Consider the following 24,155-nt stretch of genomic DNA (forward strand, 5'->3'; position numbering starts at 1 on the left):
TAGTGTTACAGGATGAATTTGACATTCACAGTGATAAAGTTACTGCAAGCTTTGGTAAAGATGTTAAAGTGAGAAAAGTGTTGTTCAGCACCTTAATTTCTCCTTAAACTAGAGCAAAGAGGGAAATTAAAACCAATTCAAAACATGAATACAAATTTATATTAAAATTCATATTATTACAAACCTTAGTTCGAGTCCTTCTGTCATCAGAAAAGATTATTTATACCACAGCAAACAGAACCTCCAGATTTTAAGGCCATTTTTCCACCTTTACCATTTAAACTTTTGGCTCCATTTTAAGCAACCAGCAAGATGGGGTTATTTATGCAATGGTGTCACAGCAGTGCTAGTCCTGCTCTCAGTCACACCACGGTAAACACCACCCTTGCTCACACGGGCATAAATTCCTCACTCTGTCAGAGCAAAAAAACAAGACAACTGCCCAGTTGTCAGGAGCTTCACAGGTCCTGCAAGGTATCCACAGGAAAATTACATGTACCGGGAATTGCTCTGCCTTTGTGGACTTCAATAGGAATGGAAACGTTCCTGGTGGCTTAAAGGAGTTAGTTCCAAACAGGAATATCTGTAAACGGAATAATAACTCATAGAAGACATCTTGTGTAAAGAAAAGGGAAAAAAGAGCTCGTATGGGGCAAAGGAGAAAATCTAGGACAGCAGTGAGGATGACAACAAGTTTAGCAATGGAAATGTGCATCAAGAGGATGCGATACCTGAAAGCAATTGAAAGTCTTTGAAAGAGACCTTTCAGAGACTTATAGTCAGTGAAACACTGAAGCATTTTTGGTCCAAGAAGACAAGATGCATATGAATCCTAAATAGAAAGTGCTCTCATAGTGATGTGACAAATTAGGATTCTTATGTACAAATACAACTGCCAACCACAGAGGTCCTTGTGCTGTAGCTATTTTCACTTGGACATGTAAGTCAATATTTGGCAGCTCTGAAAATACTTTTGTTTCACATGCTCTTGAAAGAATAAAGTTAGAAAGAGGGAAAAGTAGGAAATCTGGTGCCCAGCAAACAGTCCAGAAGAGAGAAACTCTTTTAGACTCTGAAAATTACATTTTTACATTATTTCACTAATGGCTGTGTGCAAAGGAGCAAGTTCATTATAGAGCCACAAATTCTTTCTGTCACTAGAAATCACCGGTGACCTGAAAAAAATCCACAATCCATACAACCCAGTATTGAGCTGAGTTGCAATTGTTTCGGGAGCTGAAGCATTGACTTCACGTACAGCCTTGAAGCACTTGATGACATAAGTCAGTGCCTCCCATCACTGGTGAGGAGGAATGTTTCCTCCTGTCCTAAGAACAGAGTGCTTCAGATGTACTGTTCTTCATCTCCTCCATTCATGAGCAATGACCACTTGTCCCCTTCCTCCTCGACAAAACCATTACGTCTTGGCAGCTTGTCTGAACTCAAGGAAGAGAGAGACACTTGGCTAATCTGATCCCAAGGAGCTGGTCTGGATGAATCCCTCCTCCTGTCATCCATTCCAATGTGAACGCTGATTTGGGAAGGACTAAGTGGCTTCATGTGGCCTTGAGCTTGTGCTTCATAACTTTCCATGTCTGGCTTCTTATAACTAAGAAGAAAAAGAGAAAAATCAATGTGTAGAATCGACTTCAGCATTAGAACAGATCAGAAACTTACGATAACCTAAATGTTACCTGCATTTCAGATGCAATGTTAATGGCTAAGAGTACTGGTCACACAGTGTTAAGACATTTCAGTAGCAAAAGAGAGGGACCCTTCAAATGAGGTTCTTTAAGAAAAATATTGAGTTTGCTGAATTACAAAAAGGTTTGTAGCAGACAATTCCAGGGGAATGGATTTGATGACCCAAAACCCACTTTCTGATTCAATATATTCTAGGTCAAAAAAAAAGCTCAGCAATGGCAAGTATGAACGGTCTTCTTCACATATATGTATTATTGTGTTCTCTGGAATCTGAAGTTCTGTTCAGCTGATGTGAAGCTTCGAGGAAGATGATTGTCCTACAGAATATACTGTCATACAGCTTCCATATGTCTGAAGCCAAATATGTTTGGGGGGTTCTCAACCTCTAAGCACAATTGTGGGTAATACTTAATGGAATCAGCACGACATCAAAATAATTGGAGAATAAAGGAATTCCTTTATAGAAATTTATCATCCCTTGGATAACTACAAACAGAAAGTTTTTAGGATTAAAATAATGTAGTAGTAGGACTGATTCTGCAAACAGACATGAGCACTTATGTCATTTTTATTATAGATTGTGGTCTCACTGAGCATTTGCAGGATCAGAATCATGTTGCAGCAACAGATTTCCTATATTAGTTTATACAATACTGTACTATACTATACAGAAGACCCTAGCTATAACAGAAATATTTGAAGGTTTGGACTTATTTCAGACGCTGTAAAAAGTCTAAGTTTTGTAAGATGTTTTATCCAAATGCTGTTTAAAACAGGTCCACTGTAACTGCACCCAAAAAGGGCACCTAAAAAATAAAATAATTTGAAGAAACTTGTTAGAGTTCAGAAATTGACTCACTTCAAAAAAAAAATAGAGCAAGATACTTTATCTGCAGCAAGGTGCAAAAGAATAAATACACTGCTTCTCTGTTCCTCTGCAGCTAAATTAAATAGACAAAAAATTAAAACAGGTACAAATCTTTTAAAAAACATCTACTGCTGCATTATGGAGAACTGTCTTTTGAATTATTTGTTCACTTGATATTCACAGCAAAACCAGTGCTGATCATTACCTCACTTGGTATTGAACTAGATCTCCAACACAGGTGCTCAGGTGGTATCCGGTCACACTTTTAGCTGCTAGTTAAAGAATGCTCAGTCTAGTCTTTGTCCAGGTGTGTTCATAATAGTGACATCTGTCTCTTTTGGAGCCAAGGATTAGACAGAACAACCCCAAGCTGAAGGACTGTCAGCTATTTTTAGGTATGCAAAGCCCAAATTAACGTCTCAGTTGCGTCCCAGCAGCACTGCTGCCTACGGTCCCCCAATTGCTCAGTGTAAGACAACTTGCCATTTCAGCTGCAGGGAAGACAGCACAACAGACACAGAAGAAGCTGCCATTGCAGCTGATCCCATCCAAGGCTGAAGCACGAGGCCAACGGGCATGAACACACCTAGAAAAAAACATACGGACATCAGCCAGAGCCGCCTGTGCCAGCACAGACATTTCTGTTCCTGTGTGTCGTAGAACAGATCAGAAGTTCTACAGTGTGACTTGTTGAGACCTCCATAAACACAACTAGATCAATATATATTTATTCACTTATTTTTAAATATGTCCCTTCCCTTGCAAAGGATGACCTTTGTACCAATTCGGCTACAAGACTGCAGCCACAAGCTGAGACTATTTGTCCTTTCCAGTTATTCTGCACATGTGAAACAAAGCGAAAGCAAGAAAAGAAAAGGCAATGGTCCAGGCAAAGGAGGGAGAAGTTACTCATAAAGAGGAATGCCTGAAGTAAGTTTTAAGGAGGAATTTGGAGCATGAGAAGATGTCTGACAGAAGAAGAGAGAATGCAAGTAGTAGGAGAGAAAATGTGTGATTCAGGGTGAGTAAAAGAGGGAGCACTCAGAAGTGGGATGGTAACTCTGGTTAGAGCTGAGTTTGAATGTACAGAAACAATCCCCAAGTACTGCTTTGTGAATTAAGAGCATGGTTTCCATTCCATCATAAAATAATTCATTCCTAAGAGTTTAAAGTCTGGGGAACAAAGATTTTTTCTATAACATGAAAAAAAAAAAAGTCTTCCTTCTGCCAAGTTTTAAATACTCCAGGAACACATTTTTGGTTCCTTGAGCAGGAAATCCTGTGAAAGTCACCACAGAGCTCAACAGAGCTTTTGTTTTTGACACGATGAGCTCTGACAGTCACATACCTGCTGCGATGGGTATGCCAAGCAAATTATAAATTAAGGCAAGAATCAGATTTATTCGTATTCTTCGAACTGTTCTCTTTGACAAGTGAATACTGGCAACTACATCCAGCAAGTCATTCTGCAAGACAGAAGAGCATTGAAAGTTTTCTGCATAGAGTCTTCAGAATACCAAACCAAAAAGGGGAGCATCAGTGATAAAAGAGAACAGGTCAGAACTTTAGTGCTCACTCGGATAAGAACAACATCTGCTGCTTCAATGGCAACATCGGTGCCCGTTCCAATTGCAATTCCAACATCGGCCCTGGCTAGTGCAGGGGAATCATTGACACCATCACCAACCATCGCAACCTTCCTCCTCCCGTTTTGGAGCTCCTGGACCTTTGCAACCTTGTGAGAAGGAAGAACCTCGGCAAAGACTTTTTTGATTCCAACCTGTGTACAAAGAGAGAAATACACCCTGGTTGGTGACATGCTTCATGCTCAAAGGAAGAGTCATTTGCTGTTCTGGGTGAAGGGGAAACAAAGAAAGATCAACCAAACTGATTCCAGTGGAGGCAACACTTGCAAGCTACACAGAAAGCTGAAGAGCAACATGTCTTTGGTGTAAGAAAGGCACTGATTACAGAGTCCCCCATCTTTACTGCAGAGATGCTAGCAAGCCATGCTCTGCTCTAAGCCTCATGCCCCACAGGGCTTCTGAAGCTCTACTGCCCTGGCAGTAAAGTTTGATGGTTAAAAGAGACTGTTTTCAGCTAATCATGCTGCTTGATGCACCAAAAAATGTTTCAGTGAAATGCCATGTAGGAACCATGTACAATCAGATAGTTACAGGGAAACACAGAAATGATAAGTACGTGCAAGTCTCAGGGAGACTATGAAAATAAAGCAGATGGCTAAATGCTTCTACCCATCCACGTTTCAATGGATATGGAGTTGCTACCAATGGCTTTAGTGCCGTAGTTGAAAAACAGGTGGGGGTACTAAAGAGGGCTGGGATAATGCTCCTGGTTTGGCTGCCTCACCTGGCAGAGATCAGCTTTTCACCACACAAGGTAGAAGCTCTCTTTTAACATTTCAAAAAGTAACTTTTAAAAATGTTTTGAGGACCGGCTTACCATTTTTCCATTGGAAAGTAAGTGCCAAAAATGAAATTAAAATGTAGGGTGGGACAGACTGAGCTCATTTGAAAACTTCACCTGAGTGCCTGGAGCCATAAGCTGAAACTTATTTCTGGAAGACAACTTCTCTTAATAAAGAAAGGAGCGGTGGAAAAGCGCTTGACCACAATTGAACGCAAAAGACAAAGTGTGAATCAAAACAGGAGACGGATTAAAGCATCACACTGAGAAACAAAACAGACCTCACAACATGGGAGAATGTGCACACCAGGTGCTGTCTGCATTAGCTGTGTGGTGGGATATCTGAGGAAAGCAAGGTGGCAGATTGGAAGTAGATCAATGCAAAGGCAAAGAGGGAAGTGGAAAATGGAGAGGGTGGAAATGTAGCAAGGTAGAGTGAGAATCTGGCTTTGCCTTTGGAGCAACATTTATAGTTTGAGATCAAGGAAATCTCCTATAGACCAAACCTCTTTTAGACTACTATGCTTCTTAACAATAATTCTTCTTGTAATTACTATGTTACCCTTAAAGATAATGACAAATTCCCACTTCCCTTATTGGGAACAGGACTGGACCTTAAAGGAACTTTTCTTCATCACTTACCAAACATGACCGCCCTTCAGTGAAGGGAAGCAGGAGGCTTTGGTTCAGCAACCGACTAATTACTGCAAGAAACTCTGTGCTCTGAAAAAGTGCTCACTTTGTGTCTTCAGTGGGATCTTAATGCAGCCACTGGCCTTTACTGTGCCATAGGACCAGACCTGATTTTCTGTCCAGTTCCAGAAATGTTAATCTTCATTTAAGGTATCCAACGAAACACTGAGTTCCTGCTCCAAATCCACTGGGATAAGCAGAGTTTTAGAACCCCATTGTATACTTTTTTGAGATGCAAAGAAGCAGATACCTGAGTGGCAATGGCTTTTGCAGTTTTTCTGTTGTCCCCCGTTATCAGCACCACATCTATTCCCATGTCTTTCAGCGTGTGCACAGCAAGGGCTGCCTCCTGCTTGACAGTGTCAGCTATTGCGATCATTGCACACAACACACCTGCTCAAAGAAACGTCCTCTGTTAGAGAGAGCTGTGGGATGCAAAGTGGCAGCAAGAGAACAGAACTTCCTCTCCATCGCACCGTGGCATCTTGTGAAATGACACATTCTGAGCAATATTGACACTCACAAGCCTGAACAACTGTCTAGAATTTTCTAAGTTATCATTTCTTTCTTACACACACACACACATTTTTCTCATTTATCTGTTTCAGACCAAGCAACCAACACCTTTGATATTTAGGGACCAGGAGGAAGGGGAGAAGAGAAGAGTAGCTTTTAAATATACCTGACTTCTAGATTTTATGATATGGACAAATACAACAGTGGGCCAGAGAAAGTTTTGGTATTTGTGCTCAGGTCAGATGTTGAAGCCGATCCTCTAGGAGGAAGTATATAGAGTATCCGGTTTTATGTCTCCTAATCTTTCAGGGTTGGATCTCTATTAGTTATTTTCATATAAAAGTGTTGCACCCGCCTTCCAGCACATTGACACAAAGGTGCATCCACATTTCCATCACATGACTTACAAAAATCTCACGTTGGTTTATCACTGAGTGTTACCTCTTGAAAGTAAGGACCTTAAGTAGGTTTTACACCCCTGCATCTCTATTTGCTACCCCTAGCAGTGACAGGAATGCCAGCTGTACATCAGGGCCCTTATTTCCATGTTAAGAGCACTTGATTTTGCTGGACTGCTGATGGAGCCCAGGATGAGACATGCAAATGCTTCTGAAAATTGCTCTGTAGGAGCACCAAGAATATTTATTCAGTAATTGAACCAGAGGTTCCATTTCAAGATCAGAGTTGCACTGGCAATCTATCACCGTTACAGCAGTTTCTCATATTAAAGTATTGTCTGGGATCTCTTCCTGTGTAGCACAGAACAGATCCCCTCTGGCAAAACTCATTTAGTCTAATCTATTATATAACAGCTGAATGATCTAATGACTCATCATGTTTATTCATGAAATGTTTTGAAATCAGTGATGCCAATAGGTTGACCTGTGGCCCTTAGGTGATGTCAGGTCAAGATGGGACATGGACTGCACTGGCACTGCTTTTCTGAACAACAGTCCTAGACAGCAGGAGCTTCAGACATTAATACTTAAATTAAAAACTACACAAAAAAATCTCATAGACACTGTTCTGAGGTGAAAGTCTTTTAAGAACACCTTGATACTTTGCAGTTCACAAGCAGTTCTGCATTAAAAAATTAGTAGTATATCAACACTAAGCCATTGATCAACTGCTCCAGAGTCTGTTTTTATCCTTTCCATGGTAGGTTCAATTTATATTTATTAAGTCACTCCAAAGAACAGCAGTTACCATCTATAGCCACTAATATGGCAGTCTGTCCTTTTGTTTCATGGTCTGTCATCGCATCATTTACATCATTGGCAATATGCAAGCCATTGCGTCGCATCCACTCACGATTTCCAATCAACACAGAGTATGTGTGAGAAGCTGATGGACCTTTGTGCACAGACAAAAAAGAAAAATGAGCAACTCAAAAATCACAAACGCAAGCCAGAGATGTTTGAAGACGGCAATGTCAGGCTGCATTTGCTATAGAAAGATATTCTGAAAAGGTTTTCCTATTTTTTTTCCTGTGTGTTCCAGACTGGCAGTGGTCACAAGACACAAACAGATTTAGTCTTGTTGAAGTGCTGCTATCATGGCCAAACACAAACGCACAGGCACTACCTGAAGACAGCCGCATAAAACTTTCCTCCTTCCAGACTCAATCTGTGCCTGTTTATACACAGAACTGTATCATGAACCTAATGGAAGTATTTGCCTGTATTTGCCTTTTCCAGTTGGCATCGTTTTTCTGGATAAGTGCAGTATGCACATTTCATAAATGCCATGCTGCTTTGTTCGCACAACTAATGACTTCTTTCAAATATAAAGGCTACTTCTGGCAAGAAAAAAGTAGTTTTGTTCTAACAAACAATGAAACAGTATGTGGAGCATCTCATTATGAATTCAGTCCAACTTCAAAAGAGCCATATGAAGCAGGTGAGAAAATACTACATTAACACCATTCACAAATGGCACAGTTCTGATGATTAAATTTCTTATTTCATTTAATTCTTTTAACAGCTTTCTCAAAAAGGTCAGGAGAGCCACAGTCTTCTGAAGAGAACTGATGAGCTTCTTAAGGAAGGCTTTAAATACTTTTTCTTTCTCTCCTACACTACAAAAAAGCAAACTGGCTTCCACAGGCCCTGAAACAAAGACAAATGTATTGGTCTAATAAAAAACATCAGGCACTGCAATTTGCTTTGCAGATATAATACGCTTTATTGTGCATCTGCTGAATAGATATTTTTTTAAAAGTGCCTTGAGAGATAAATAAACAGAAAACAAAAGATCCAAATTAATATGAAACTAACGGATAGGATATAAAAGAGTAGCAGTAAGATAACATATGCTAAAAGCAACTGTTCTAAAAGGGGAGATAATACTAATTGGCAAACTTTGCTCTCTGCTGGACCATTCTTCTATCCAAAAGGGACATTGCTGGGTATGCCTTATTGCTTATGTATTGCTTGAACCCATTACTGTAGTATATAAATTCTTATTTAGGTTTCTGAATTTCAGAGAGACCAAGAGAGAAGAGAGAGCTTCAATATTTGTAAAGACGCACTTTGTCCCACATGTTCTTTGCCTCCTCCTGACATAAATCCACCTTCCTGTTGTTCCTGTTCTGACAGGATTGTTTTACAGTGGTCAGCACTGTTGATTCATCAGCCCGCACACTGCAACAGGCCATCACTTCGGGGGCAGACATACCATTTGATTCAGAGAGTGTGATCAGTGCATTGTCCCCCAGAGGGACACTGCTGCCCCCGTTCCTGTTCGCGTCCAGATTATCGACACCCTCCTTGGCCGTGCCCAGGGCGGCCTCAACACCTCCGACTTTGCAGCTGATGCCACAGCCCGGGACCGCTTGGAAGTCAGTGCAGAATCCCAGGCTCTGCGTGCCAAGCTCCTGCGGATGTAACCAGAGTAACTCATCATCAGTCTGTGCTGCTCGGGTGGGCTACAAATATTAGGTAACTCCTGTCAAAAAGAGGCCTCATTCCTCCTCTTGACAATGATGGATGGAAAAGCAGCATGGAGTATTGGTAACACAGAACTAAAAATAAGGATGTTCTGGATGTGCTGTGGTTTGGACTTCTAGAAAGGGGCAGCCATACAGATCACATCCAGGTCTCAGTCCTAGCAGCAGCAAACCATAAAGAACAATTTTTCCTGGCAGTTCAAGGACAAAGCGGCTACACTGGTGGTTCATGAACTCAGCCAAGACTAGGAACTAAAGAGAAATACTATAACAATAAGCCATACAAGTTCTGAAAAGATGCAACTTCTAATTAACCTCACAGACAAGTATCTGGGGGGGGTTGGGCCTTTTATATTTATGTAAAAGTACAGTGAAAAACTGTATCTAATTCCTGGAATGGTCTGGCTGGATGATAAGGAAACTGAGTCTTTCTCCTGAGATAGAGAAGCCAGTGAGTACCTGCAAGATGAGAAAAGAGATTACCTGGACCCTGTCTCTGAGTTACAAAAAGAATGGAGAAAATATGCACTTATAAATGAGTTATTCTGGGTTGTCTCTGGAATTTGGAATTACATGTACCTTTCAGAGACCTTCTTACAACACAGGGATGATAAAACAGGTGGCAAGAATATTTGCAAACAGTATAGCATTGCAATTCGTATAAGCCACAATCCAGTAACAATTGGTGCATGGGATGATTACAGAAGTGTCAGGAAACTAAGATAAATTTGAAAACAGAAAATGTAAAATATAAGAGAGGTAACTGAATCATTACCCATACTCTCATTTTCCTTCTAAATTTATACGTTAGCTTCCAAATTTTACCACTGAAAGATCTATCACTAATACGTTTGATATATTCTTGCCAATTATTTTTTCTGTAAATGAATTAATTACTTGTCTTAGCAGAAAGAAATTATTTATTCAAACCAGGCTTCCTATTTTGGTTGCTATTTGTCCTTCCATTCATCCTGAAATGTGTGAGGAACACATGCAATATATATTAATAAATGACCTTTGAGGACTGGCAAAATTTTCAAGAACTTGAGTAATCAATTAATTTATTTGTGAAATTCACAAATATCACAGTTTAATATTCAGGTTTTAAAGCTTTTTGTCTAACCAATTCAGATAAGCAAATGACTAATAGAAGTGACTACAGTCAGGTAACATACGAAATGTCACCACGCACAGTTGCTTCACAATGCTATTTTAAACGTAAGTATTCCTCCTGCATATATTCCACAATCCTTATTTTCCCACTAGTTCAGGAAAAACTTTTTAAGGTCTTGCTCAAGAACTCCACAGCATTACCAGAAAAGCAAAGCTTGCAACATGCCTTCTGGTATTGTCCAGATCATAAAATCTGCCAACTTTCCAGCCTGTCACTTTTCAGATAGGCCTGTCCCTCTGCAACTTGTTTATTTTATACAACACTGCTGCATTTGCACAGATCCCTTCAGGCCTCAGACGAAATAGGAAGGCTCAGTACCTCTTTGCAATATTTAGTGACTGCCACTCCTAAAGGATGCTCGCTGCTGGCTTCTGCAGTGCCAACTACTGCCAGTACCTTCTTCAGAGACAGCACTGCTGTGTCTCCCAGCAAAAGCACCCTCATGACTTTAGGAACTCCGCAGGTGATGGTCCCAGTTTTATCAAACATCACAGTCTTGATCTGCAAGAAATAAACCAGAGTTACTGCCTAAGCCCTGAGAGCATAGGGATGCTCATATGCTTATAAATACAGGCAAGACCTTAATAATCAGTTGACTATAACCACACCAAAACAGAATAAACCTGCAAAAGTAGGGATTCTTCTGTGTACCTTGAACTACCCGTACAGTAGGTCTCCTTACACTTTCTTATTCATTCCCCATACATCTTAATCACTGTTACCACAAGGTATGTGATGCAAGGAGGCTTTTACAAATGCTGTTCTACACAGTTAACAATAGCACTGAGGAAAGAGGACTCAGGAAGCCATTTGGTGGTAGAACAGGCAAGAGTGCCAGAAACTCCAGCAAGTTGCAGAAACAACAGCCCAGCCAAACCCAATCTCATGCTATTCACCAAATTCAGCAGTCGCTTGTTAGCCAGCCCGTGAGTCTTGACAAATTGGGAATGAACCAAAAAACAGCCTCACATGCACTGAAACCCAAAGCTAAAGTCAATTCTAATCCTGGAAATAAACAAGGCACAAACAAAAGAATGAAAAAATCCTAACAAATTAGGCACTATTTCCATTCCCACCTATTCCAACCCACCAGTCTTGCAGAATCCAACAAGTCACCTAAGTGTCCAAGCCATGACTGTAGCCTCACTTAGATTCAAAAGGTGGAAATTCCAGACACTAATTAGCATTCATTTTTTGTGTGCGTTTTTGTTTGGTTTTGTTGGTGGTGGTTTTGGTTTGGTTTTTTTGCATAGCCTTGGAAAAACTTCTGGTCAATGCTCTACAATGTCCAGTAAGAACAAGAATTATCAGTTTGATTAACTTATTCTTACCATCCTTTTCACTTAAAATGTTCTGCCTATGTCTAATCCAGTCTATCATAGCATGGTTTAAACTCGTATTCTTTTCACTGTTTGTGGACATGTTAAACAACCTCGTCTTTCAACCTCCTCCTCCTCTTTTCATCAGTTTTCTGTCTTTGAAGGGCTTTTTCTGCCTCCCTTCCATCTTTTTTCTATGCACTAAAAGAGCTTCACATCGTTCTGTTTTTCTCTTACATCCTACATTTTAACTACTGATCATGAACAACATGCGTTTCACAACAGCCCTCTGAGGAAAGAAGGAAAACACTGGATTGTTGGGCTCTTTTGCAGAAGAGGTAAAGGGAGCGCGAAAGTCAGAAACCTCTGAGGTCACGCAGAAGATTAGCAGCCTCGCTGACATAAGACTGCAGGAACTGTTGGCTCTTAACGCTTTACTGTGGCTACTTCAAAGAAAGAAGGTCAAATCTGTCATCTTTACCTTAATGAGCAGCAACCAATAGAAAACAACAACAACAACAAAAAACCACTGCATTCTGCAGTCTTTCTCCAGACCAGCAGGATTTCCTGGGAAATTAAAATTATATTTCATGTAGCAACAGCTGGGTAAGCTACAAGAGTACAGAAAGAACTATTAACCTTGTGTGCCATTTCCAGGGGTTTTCCGCCTTTGATGAGAATACCGTTCTGCGCAGCCACTCCCGTGCCCACCATCACAGCTGTGGGGGTGGCCAAGCCTAAAGAACAGGGGCATGCGATGCTCAGCACAGTGATTGAGGTTTGAAATGCAAACCTCAGTATTAGTTCAGCTTTCGAAACGTGTTTGTTCTGATTCTATGAGAAGAGGGAAGAGAGGAAAAAAAAATAAAGAGATGTATGACTGCTGACGGAAGATAACACAGATGTACAATCAATCACAGCCATTTCAAAAAAACACATTTACCTGGAAAAATCCAGTATAGGAAAGCAGTCTATTAGTGTTACTGTAATGATAGAGAAAGGTCAATGTCATGAATTGTTTATTTTCTGGCTTTTCTTTTTTCTGCTCAAGCACACATATGCTTGACTGCTCTCAGGCTCTCGGATGACAAAATAACTTGTTGGCATTTCCTTTATAGCTTAGCAAAGTAGAACCCTGTCTCCAAGTACACACATCCCTACGGTTGCTAAGCACAGCAAATATACATCTGAAAGACAACAGAAGCTCATCTTTTTTCTAAAGCCAAACTCACTATTTGGCATCAGGAACAAGGATGTCCAGAAATAAAAAGGTAATATATGAATGGCTCAGCTCCTTGAAAGGCAGGTATAGATCAGCTTTAGTCCAGAAAGACTGTCAATAATTTCAGTTTGTAGGAATGCCATGCAGAACTAAGGGGTAGATGTAAAGGTATATTTATACCTGCAGTCAGATTTTAATTAGCGTAATTATCTGTTCTGTGTAGAAAACACCACGTTGGACAAAATTATTTGCCAGGCTGCAACATCAAACCCTACACACAGAAGGTATGTTAATTACACTGGAGGATATCCTAACAACAAAATCCAGCTCTTAATGAAATTACTTACAGGAAAATATTTTTGAATAACATCAAAATTTATAAAACCAATTGTGATCCATACTATCAATGTCACTGTGGAAATGATGATGATAAATGGAACAAAATATCCACTAAACTTATCTGCCAGTTGTTGGATGGGTGCCTGTAAAAAAAAGAAAAAAAAAAATTTTTATGTTTATGATCAAAACACATAAATATGTAGAGTCCATGAAAATATCTAATATCCTTCATCTGGTTCTTTTTTGACATTTGGAAAACGCACAGTTTGTTGATCAAGTAAATATATAAAAATATAGAGTATTTTTCTTATATAATCAAAATCTGTGAATAAGATTTTATTTTCTGTTATTCTTACCTTTGACATTTGAGCTTCTTCCACCAATTTCACGATTTGTGCCAGAGTGGTATCATTACCAACATGAGTTGCATTAACAAGAACTGAGCCGTGTGCATTTATAGAGCCAGCAATCACTGTGCTCCCAGGCTTTTTAGTGACTGGCATAGCTTCCCCTAGAAAGAAAAGGTAAGAATAAATGAGGCGATACCCCTAATAATGGTGAACATAGTTCATTAACACGGAGCTCATTGTACGCTGACAAAATCAGCACGCTAAGCAATAACAATGAGAAATCACATATTGTATACCTCTGTCTAGTGAAGACATGTATAAGTGCCGTCATACCTCTAGAAACCTTTTCCTAGGTTTAGTTTCAAAGAAAATGCTGTTTCCTTAGTCCTAACTCTCTAGTATGCCATCCCTCAAAAGGGCCAGGAGCAAACTGATCGTAAAAGGAACTGCTAGGAATTTATCCAATTGATACTTTGCATAGCCATGGGAGTTTGAGCGATCTGCCTTTGTTTCTGCCACCCTCAGTTTTCAAAGACTTGAAAAGTCATCTCTGTGGCAAAGCTCCTGTTCTCACGCTGCCTCTCCAGCAGGGGGGTTAGGGTCATGGTTAGGTTTAGGGTTAGGGTTAGTGTGAGGGTTAGGTTTAGGGTCAGGACTACAGTTAGGGGAACAGTTAGGTTTAGGTTTAGGGTGAGGGTCAGGGTCACGGTTAGGGTTAGGATCAGCGTCTGGGTTAGGGTTAGGGTCAGGGTTAGGGCTATGGTTAGGGTCAGTGGCAGGGTTAGGGTCAGGGCCAGGGTCAGGTTTAGGGTTAGGGTTAAAGTTAGGGTGGGGGTTAGGGTTAGGGTTAGATTTAGGGTTAGGGTTAGGGTCAGGGTTAGGATCATGTTTAGGGTTAGGGTGGGTGTTAGGGTCACGGGTAGGGTCAGGGTCAGGGTCTAGGTTATGGTCACGGTAACGGTTCAGGGTCAGGGTCAGTGTCACGGTTAGGGTTAGGGTTAGAGCTGATCAGCTCTACAAAATCTCTATTTTCTCCATTTTTAGGGTGCTCTTAAACTAAGGGTGTCCCTGTTCCCCAAGCAAAGTAAATACATAACTAAACCAAGTCAGACAATGCCAATGTAAAGGTTTTATATCCTTTACCTTATTTATAAGAATTGCACAATGCAGTAAATCATTTTTATATTCACAAAATGAAATTAAAAATTCAGAAGCTATGAAAAAGTCCCATGACCCTTAGTGAGCATCAAGTTGTGAGGTTTTCTTTCCCTCTTCTTGCTCACTGGGAGACCCCTGTCCGAAGCCCTGTTCAGTGCCCATGCATACACACCCCAACACCTCAGCAATATTTCCCCATCACCCTTTAGAAGTTATTTCTGAGAAGGTACCATCTCTACAAACACATTCCAGGGGAAGCTCCCACGAGATCTCTGGAATAATGACAATAATGTTTAGACGCTACCCATCCCATCAGTATGTTAGTAAAAGTGCCCAAACTGAGCAGAAATTGTTCAGCTTTTTAGGGTGTGTGCAGATGTGAGATTTGGATTCAAGTTCACAAAGACCAGGCACAGCGTCCATTAAGGTGGGAGGTTATTCAGACAGCAGCTCTTGGGTTGAGTCTTCTCTCTTTTCATGTAAGAAAGTGTTCTAGAAGATTTCACTTCTTTGCATAGGAAAGGAAGTTACCAGTAATGAGAGACTCATCTGCCATAGAACTGCCTTCAATAACCTTTCCATCCACTGGGAACTTTCCACCAGGAACAACCTTTACAATGTCACCCCGTTGAACCAGTTCAACAGCTATCTGCTCCTCCCTGCAAAAGACACAAGTAGAACAGACACATTACTTACACCATCAGGTTCAAAAGAATAACAATGCTTTCACATTAACTGCATCAAGCCTAGTCTGTGCACCTAGGCAGGCTGAAGGGGTTTCGTTTCATAAATATATACCTGACGATAGAGTGGTCAGGTCCAAGAGTCACCACAGTGGCTTCTGTGGCTTGAAGAGATATAAGTTTAGCAAGAGCTTCTGAGGTCTTACTCTAAGAAACAGAGAGAAATGTTTAAGGTATATTGAGATATACAAATGCTGAAGTCTACTTAACACAATGAACCTTGTATAATATAGGCTACATCAGAAACATCTGACTCAAAATTCCTCTGAATAGCTTTTTTCTGCTCTTATCATAAATGCAAAATAATTAGTGTGAAGATGAGTTACCTTTGCTATGTGTTCCAGCCATCTCCCAAGGGCAATGAACACGAACAACATTGGAGGAGTGTCAAAGAAAGTGACAGGGCTTTTCTCCGCCTTTTCAATTATCGCTACCATCAGGATCACACACGAATACACATAAGCAATCGTTGTGGCCAGTACGATGAGCACGTCCATGTTGGCCATCTTGTGCTTCAGTGATTTGTAAGCTTGTACGTAAAAATACCACCCACCAAGAAACTGTTGGTGTAAGCATGGACAGATACATATTAAGATCACAGCAGTGAAAGCAGAAAGTATACAATGCTGCCTATAGCAGAATTACAAACACATAGTAGACAAGGGAAAGCATTGCTATCCCATGTGAAGTTTATATTGATATAGCTTCAGTGGAGTGGTCTACTCAGAGGCTGACTCTACTGTCATCCTCTCACTGGCCCTTCCTTGTCCTCACAACAACTCTGCCAGCTACATATCATCCTTTTCACCAGCAATGCAAAGTAAACAAGGCACATAAACTGAAGGGATTTACGTATAGCTACCCAATTAGTTTGCAGCTGATCAGGTGTTTCTTCATTTTACACTACTTCCCCCACTTGGAAAACTATCTGACACATCTTAGGCAGGAGTATGTGCTGTGAGCTATTACAGAATGGACAACCTGCAGAAAAGTGCCACTTCATTCTGCATAGATGGTACAGACAAAAGGGCAGGGCTAATCCACTAAACCTTTCCAGTCTCCTGTCCTTATCACATCAGATTACATAAATGGGAGAGGAATAGAAAGCAAACCCCTAGGAAGTGCTCTGGACATACCTGAACAAAAGTGCAGAGGACAAAGAAGAGAAGATTTAAAATAGATAATCCAGGAATGATATTCTGTTCCAGCACCATAGACCCATGATGCTCACCAACGGGTATTAGCATATAAATCATTAGGATTAAGACTGGGATACCAAACAGTAGGCTGCACAAGAAAGATTTCCGCCACCTGAAAAGTAGAAGCTGTAAATCCCTGGTTGTTGTACACCCTGCAGTCCCCAGGCCAAGCAGCGTGCTCACAGCACAGAGCTTGGGGTATTAGCACTGTACTAACACACAGCTACAGTGTATTTGGGAAAGATCCAGCACCTCAGGACAGTTTTAGTGTCTCCCACACGTTTAACTGTATAGACTTGTATCAGTTAAAAACTAAAACTAATGAAAGTAATAAAAGTTCTTGAACCAAATGGCAAATCGTAAAATTAAAAATGCCTTACACCAGGAGAAGTTAAACTAAGTGGGAGGTGGGGGAGGTGAGTTACAAGAGATGATCTATACATGTTCATTAGTGAGAAAGAGAAATACTTACTGCTGTATTTCCTTTTTATGGTCCAGGTTATGTGCATTTGGAACTCTTCTAGCCACAGAAGCATGAAAGCCAATTTCCTTTTTATTGAAAGGGGAGGAAAGATGAGTTAGTTTTGATTAAAATAAGCATATTACTTTTAGCATATTTAAATGACACTACTTCTGGAAGAAATGTCAGAAAAGGACACTGTTCCATATTTAATAAATTCCAACTTCTGATCTATTTTTAGATCCTGCCAACATGAGAGGATATTTCAGACAGTACTCAAAATGTAGACTGATTTCTGCTAGTATATAGATGCACAGTATATAGATGTAGTAAGTGTCCCAGGTTCCTTAGGCACAGATGGAGTTCTGCTGCCCTCCTCCTCAAGGGAAATTTATGCCCTTTCATCTCCACTGGAATAAGTATGAGAGATGGGAAATACGACAAAGGTAAAAATGTGCAAGCCATGGGGCTAGTCAACCTTGCAAGCATCTCATCACTACAGTTGAGTAGATAGACCTGAAGTTGAAAATCAAAGTGGCTAGAATCAGTTTAAACCTGTAAACAGGAGACTGCAGGGCAAAACATCCCAGAAACAAATATATGCAAAAAGCCAGTTTTCACTGATGCTTCAGTGATGTACTACAGTAAAACCGCTCCCACCCCCCCACCCCTGCCCCCCCCCCAAAAAAAGCACAATACATTTAAATTTCATATCTGCATCATGAGATGCTCCTGTGGCAAGATGCATTTTACAGAACTACTCCACCAGCCTGGAAAGTCTACTAGTTAACACGTTAATCACTGCTGCCACATCAGCTCTGCAGTCTAGGAGCTTTTTTCTGACCAAATACTCTAGAACACAACAGGCAAGCAGTCTCTGCCATCCTCCTGACTACTCACTGCATGTGTCTCGTACAGTAAGCTCTCTTCCCTTCTGGTGGGGCAGAGAAGGAAAAAGTTTTGTCCACACCTGGGCCATGATAACAGCAGATTTTATGATCTGTGTGGTTACTGGTAAGCCAGGATTTTTTTCCTTTAGTGGCTGTATCGCAAGCTTTTTCAGTTTAAAAAGTTCTTCTCTGAACTGATGTGGGAATAAATGCCAGTGTATATGGAGATGTGTAATATTTGTAGTATGAGCTGTTGCAAAATTTATTTTACAGCCTCTTTCACTGGCAAGAGGAAGAAGTATGTTTTTCTGAGGTATCAACACTTCACTGAAATGAGTGGAAGTCAGAGACACATGATTCTACACAGGGAACTGCAAGGAATCAATATATGACACTTTTACCAGATATAGATAAAAAAGGTTTCTTTTTGTAGTTTTTAGGGAGTGTTTTTCAAATAACAACCTGGGAGACTATGCACTACTGTGGAGAACAGCAGCTCCACCACAAGAGCATAAAAATTTATGGCATTACCATGGCATCTGTAAAAGTCAGTAAAACCTCTCAAATATCAACTGCTTTATTTCCTTTTTAACTTCACCTTATAATTGTTTATACATGGAAAATTTCTACAGCCTACCTCAATTATTTTTATAATGTCTCGAGGTCCAATAATTTCAGGATCAAACTGGATGTGAGCTTTGCAAGTAGCAAGTGCAACTGAAGCATAGAATATGCCACTTGTTCTCATGAGTTCGGATTCAATATTGTGAACACAAGAAGCACAAGTCATCCCTGTAATCTAAACAAAATAAAAATGTAGGTACAGTTAGCAGTCCCCCACATTCATACAATATTTGTGGATGAATTTGAAGACAAGGCCTCCCCGCGTCACAAAGGCACTAATGACCATTCAAGCTCTGCTGGTACTGACCCAAGGCTTCTGCATGAAGAATTTATAGAGCTGTCTTAACTGAAACAAAGCTGAGAACATAACTATCCACTTTTATTATAAAATTCTGCAACCAGCAATTATAGTCACAGCTATATACTTGTACAGCAGCACTTGTACATTTGTATTAACTGTAATAGCATGGCTAATATAGTTCTATCAGCAGCTACATTAACATTGCCAAAGTCAAACTCTGCATGTGTAACTTTATCTCACTTACATAAATTTTCCTGTGGCTTCAATAAGGCATATTCCCACTTTCTGATCTATTAGCACAACTGCGGAGTCTTATCTGTCTTTTAGTAGGTATATGTCAGAGAATAAAAATAGACTTTTGAAGAAGCTCTCCCTCATATAAACAATTTACTAATTTTACCCAAAGTTCTCAGACCTCTATACAGAGCCTTAGACATTATCAACATGTATATGGTGAAACATTCGCAGTTGCTCAGTCTGTACTGTTGACTGAAGTGCCTTCACAAAAAAGTTCTGTTTCATTTCTCCTCACTAAGAAAAGTCTGTTCTGTACATACAACTATCACATTTGATTTCAGCACCCTTGGACAGATTCTTCTAAGACACATTGATTTTGTCTTTTCAGCAATTAAGAAAAAATAGTGTCGTCAGTGAGAACTGACATGACGAACCCACAACTCCTTAAACCAAAGCCTTTGCAAGAAAATGATTCTTCCAGACCTGACTTTTCGGAAAGCAATATACAATTTCAAATACACATGACTTACAAGAAGCTCCACATTTCCTTCTGTTTCTGCATGATCTTCTATGACAGTAGCTTCAAAACCCAAATTCTGGATCAGCTGTGCTATTTCAAGAGGCTGTATGAATTCTGGCTTGTATTTTATCTCTGCTTTACCCGCCATCAGTGCTACCAACACTGAAACAATTCCTGCAGTGGCAATAATAAAAAATATTAGATAACGTAACTCCTTTGAGGGGGAGAAAAAATATTACAAGTTATTGTCAATGAGGGGTGTAAAAATTTAGAGATGAGCCTAATGATTTCTCTCTGCTTCCTTACAGTGTTGTTCCCTAGTCACAATAGAAAAGTTTTTACTGAGATCCAGCCACACTTTGGTTCCCTTCAGCAAGAGTTACATAGGGAAGAAGGTGAGTTTTGCTATGGTTTAATGAGACAAAAAGGATTTTCAGAAGCAATCTCTGCACTCATTGCTGCAAGCTCTACCCTGGACTCTCTAAGTTTGGAAAGCCCTAAAGACACCTCGCAGCACAATGATGGGCCTTTTTCTTTTCTCATTTTTCGCTTTGTTTTTAGTTTGGTTTTCCTTCTTATTTAAAATAAATGAATATTTTTTTAAAAAGAACATAAATCAACATTTAGAGTTCAAAAGCAAAACATAAAAATCACAGGCAAAAAAATTTGCTCTGAAGTGCTAAAGGTTTTTTGAATTTTTAAATCAAGGCAGTGAAACCATCACTGGAAGACTGGGGGCATAGGAATCCACAAGCAAAACCCTCCGAAGACATGCCTACACAAATTAAATCAGACATTGCTGAGGCTCATCTGTTCATATTTTATATGGCCGGAGGAAATGCAGCTCCAGTTTGCAGGCTTCTAACCTAATAAGCTTTGCTGTGCCTAAGCTAATATAATCACTCGGGCACTGGAGCCACACATTTGTTTGTACTTGCTTGTGCACATGTCCTCTGAAGGTTGAGTTTCACATCACAAACGTGTCAGAGCTCTCAACAGCTCTGGAAGAGATGGATTGCTCTGTAAAACAATAAGGCCCTGAAAACTAAATAAGAACCATTTCTCTGGTCTTGTCTTGAGCCTTATTTGAAATTTTGACCACATTACAACAATTCGCTGTTACAATTCAAGTATGTCCATCAGGTTTGTCCACCAGTGCAGCAGAGTAGTTAAACAGTGACATAGATACATTAGCACTAAGAAAAGGCATTAAGTCTATTTAACCTCAAGATGTTGTACCATAGCCTCTTCTATTAACCGCATGGAATACCTTTTCCAGCCCGTAGTTCCTTATAAAGTCATTATAGGAATCTTAAATTTATTACCATCTTCTTTCTGCAAATTTCTTTCAATGGTAGACACACACGATGCACAGGTCATGCCCGTGATTTGTAAAAAACACTTTTCAGTTGTCATTCCGCTGAGCTGGTTTGGCCCATCAAGGTGAGGACTGTCTGGAAGAGCATCCGAGGCACAGCCTTGGGGAGGAGGCTCTGGAGCTCGAGGCTGCGCGGCAGCATTGCTGGCGTCAGGTCGGTGCCTACGTTCTCCAGCGGCAGTATCTAGAATAAATGCACAATAAACTGAACAAACACTATCCACAGTGCGATTGGGTGACATAAAACTACAAGCAGGTCACATCTATCAATCATGCAAAGTCTCTTAGCTGTTCGAAAGGTGACATGGTAATATTGGTCTCTTCATGGAAATAATATAGATTGTTACTACGAGTATAACAATACACACTCACCAGTACCACTTGCATGACCATTTAACTCTACAGAACGGGTTTTCCGCTTTCAGATGGCAAGTGATTCCCTCCCATTTCCATGCCTAGACCTGACAGCTACCTCCACTCAATAAAGATAAAATGGTATCTAGAGGGTCCTTGTCCAGCACAGAGAACACAGTCCAGCTTCACATCCATTCTGTCCTTGTTGTCATCTATGCAGGACGCACAGCACTTCATCTCAAACAAGGAAAAGGACAAGTTTCTCAACAGGTTTCTCTTTATGGTACAATATTTACACTGCTAGTACTGCAGAACAAGTAGCGGAAGGATTTGTAGCACCCAGGAGACCTCCACTCATACAGACCCATTACAATCATTTTTATTCTTTACCAGATCCTGAACAGACACCCAACAGCTCCAGCTGAGTTCACAATCTGCCTCCCTAGGGCAGAGGCCTGTGTGAGGGACCAAGAGCTGCTTCTGAACATGTTAAACACAGCAGCTCCACTCCTTTTCCACAGATAGATCAGAAAGATTCCCACCAACAAAATATAAACTAAACTAATAATAATTAAACAGGATATACACGTTCCTCCTCATCTATAGCAGTTCTATAGATTCAGAGAGATTGTACCCATGAGAAAAGCTAATAGGATTTGGTCTACTGGGATCAAACTAACTCATTCCAGGTGAACTACAGCACCATCTCAAAGCAAATCTGTTGAGTTCAAGCAGATAAATATTGCGGCATTTGAAATTCGCTAGAGAGGTGATTGTGCACCATAGCAACTTCTGAAACATTGAGCACATGTACAAAACATATAAACTGTGCTGCAGCTGACATGGAAAAGCATCTGGTCCCACCAAAGAGTACTTGCATCTTGTCACTTACCTCACTTAAAGTAAGGCTTAGTAAAGTAGGGCTAGTAAAAATACTCAAGAAATAAATGTCAAAGGGTTAGGACACTAAAAAGATATTTTAGTTAGGTAAAAAGTGGTTTTAAATGAAAGACATTTTGTTTGGGGACACATAGGAGGAACCTACTTCACTGGGTAAGAGGATCTGCTGTTTGAAAGACCTTGCACCTACTTCCAAACCTTTTGGCTTCATAACGTAACTCAACTCTTCCAGCCAGTGGTGCAGTTATTAAGGGCTGAAATTAGCTGCTTCACAGCTGAAATCTCTCTCCCCTGTTAAGTGAGGTCAGGTCAGGCTAGGCCAGTCCCTTAGAAAAGACAATGCCAATGTGATGTTCTAAGAGTTTCTCTCCAGAAGAGAGTCTCAACACAGGTGTTGCATGGCCCAGCTTGGCACACTACCCATGGGAGAAAAAACAGTTACCTGTCAGCACAGAAGCATCAAACCCCATGTCTTCTATGGCAGCCCTTAACTCTTCTCCATTAGTGACAGCTGGATCATAATGTATGGTCCCAGTTCCGTCAGATAGAGAAACAGCTATACGTTGCACTCCTTGTCTCTGTGACATGGTCCCTTCTATGGACTGTACACAGGAACCGCAGGTCATGCCATCAATCCTAATGACAGCCGTGCATGTCGTGTCTTGCAGATTCTCTCTGAAGTGATCACGTAGCAAGGCGGGTGGTGGAGATGCTCCCTTATTAACTTCTGAACCATTAAGGAGACATACTTTAAAGTTTCCAGGTGGAAGGGATTCAATAGCTTGCTGCAAAGCTGACAGGGTAATTAAATTTGGGCTATACTCTACCACAGCACGTTTATGCTCCAAAGACACTTTAATACTTTGTATGCCGGGAAGATCAGATATATTTCCTTCAATGTTTCTGACACAGGACTTGCAGTGCATGCCTTCTATCCGTACAGCCACCGTCGCTGTGCCACTCGTCTTGGCGACCAGTGGATCCACCCCATCACTCTTGAGACCTGCTGGTGTCTCCTTGGGGTTTGCATTCTGCAGGAGCCCGAGATCGAGGACACCCAGCTTCATAGGGGCTGATTTACTTTTAACAGTGCAGTTATACCCCAGGTTACTGATATGGCTCTTGAGGTCATCAGGCTGAATGATGTAAGGATAGTAAGCAACAATTGCTTCCTGGTTATCAAGTGACACCTTGATTTTTGCCACACCATGCAGTTTCCTAATATTTCCTTCAATGTTGGTGACACAGGACTGGCATGTCATGCCTTCTACCCGAAGCTTAACTACTGCTTCTCTCAAGGATGACAAATTTATGGTTGGTGTTGTCAGCCTCTCTTCCACTATGCTGGCATCAAAGCCCATATCCTGAATTTCCTGGCAAATCTGTTCAGGACTTATTTCTGACTGCAGATACTTTATTACAGCATTGTTCTGTTCAAGGGAGACTCTAATACTCTCAATGCCCTTCACCTTGGATATTCGGCCTTGGATGGATTGCACACAAGATTGGCAAGTCATTCCCACAATGTTGACTGCCACAGTGTGTTCTTGGGAAGACGCAGAGGGCACAGTTTCAAAGCTCTCCTCGTAGCCCATGTTGTCAAAAGCAAAATTGTGTTTCATTGTAGGCTCCAGCTCACAGCCAGGAGGAGCATCAGTGTTGGACAAAGCCTAAAGAGCAAGAGGAAAAATAAAAATAAAATGCATGTATCTTTAGCATTGTGGAAGCATCAATATTCTGCATGTGCTCTCAAGCACATACAAGAAGTTTTCTCAAGTCAGTCTATTCTGCCAAAACACTTCACAATGCCAACTTACACTTCCAATATATTA

The 24,155-nt window shown here is 40.6% G+C and overlaps 1 protein-coding gene across 2 annotated transcripts; it reads right to left on the reverse strand.

Moving 5' to 3' along the window:
- Positions 1-1,344: 1,344 nt before the first annotated feature.
- Positions 1,345-23,948, reverse strand: ATP7B (ATPase copper transporting beta). 2 transcript variants are annotated; one of them, XM_065628296.1, is made up of 20 exons: positions 22,766-23,948; positions 21,017-21,184; positions 19,702-19,865; positions 18,647-18,808; positions 17,132-17,208; positions 16,597-16,771; positions 15,787-16,020; positions 15,516-15,607; positions 15,249-15,376; positions 13,566-13,720; positions 13,218-13,352; positions 12,288-12,482; positions 10,648-10,830; positions 8,885-9,083; positions 7,415-7,552; positions 5,943-6,085; positions 4,149-4,352; positions 3,921-4,038; positions 3,056-3,158; positions 1,345-1,609 (listed from the first exon to the last, which is right to left on the reverse strand). In XM_065628296.1, exons 1-20 carry the CDS (start codon positions 23,943-23,945, stop codon positions 1,345-1,347), a joined length of 4,218 nt encoding a protein of 1,405 aa, XP_065484368.1. In that variant the 5' UTR covers positions 23,946-23,948. The 2 variants fall into 2 exon arrangements, with proteins under 2 accessions (XP_065484368.1, XP_065484358.1); XM_065628286.1 differs by lacking the exons at positions 15,249-15,376; positions 15,516-15,607; positions 15,787-16,020; ... (3 more) ...; positions 19,702-19,865; positions 21,017-21,184.
- Between the last annotated feature and the right edge of the window lie 207 nt (positions 23,949-24,155).

The sequence above is a fragment of the Caloenas nicobarica genome, chromosome 1 (genome assembly GCF_036013445.1).
Source record: "Caloenas nicobarica isolate bCalNic1 chromosome 1, bCalNic1.hap1, whole genome shotgun sequence".
Classification (NCBI taxonomy): domain Eukaryota; kingdom Metazoa; phylum Chordata; class Aves; order Columbiformes; family Columbidae; genus Caloenas; species Caloenas nicobarica.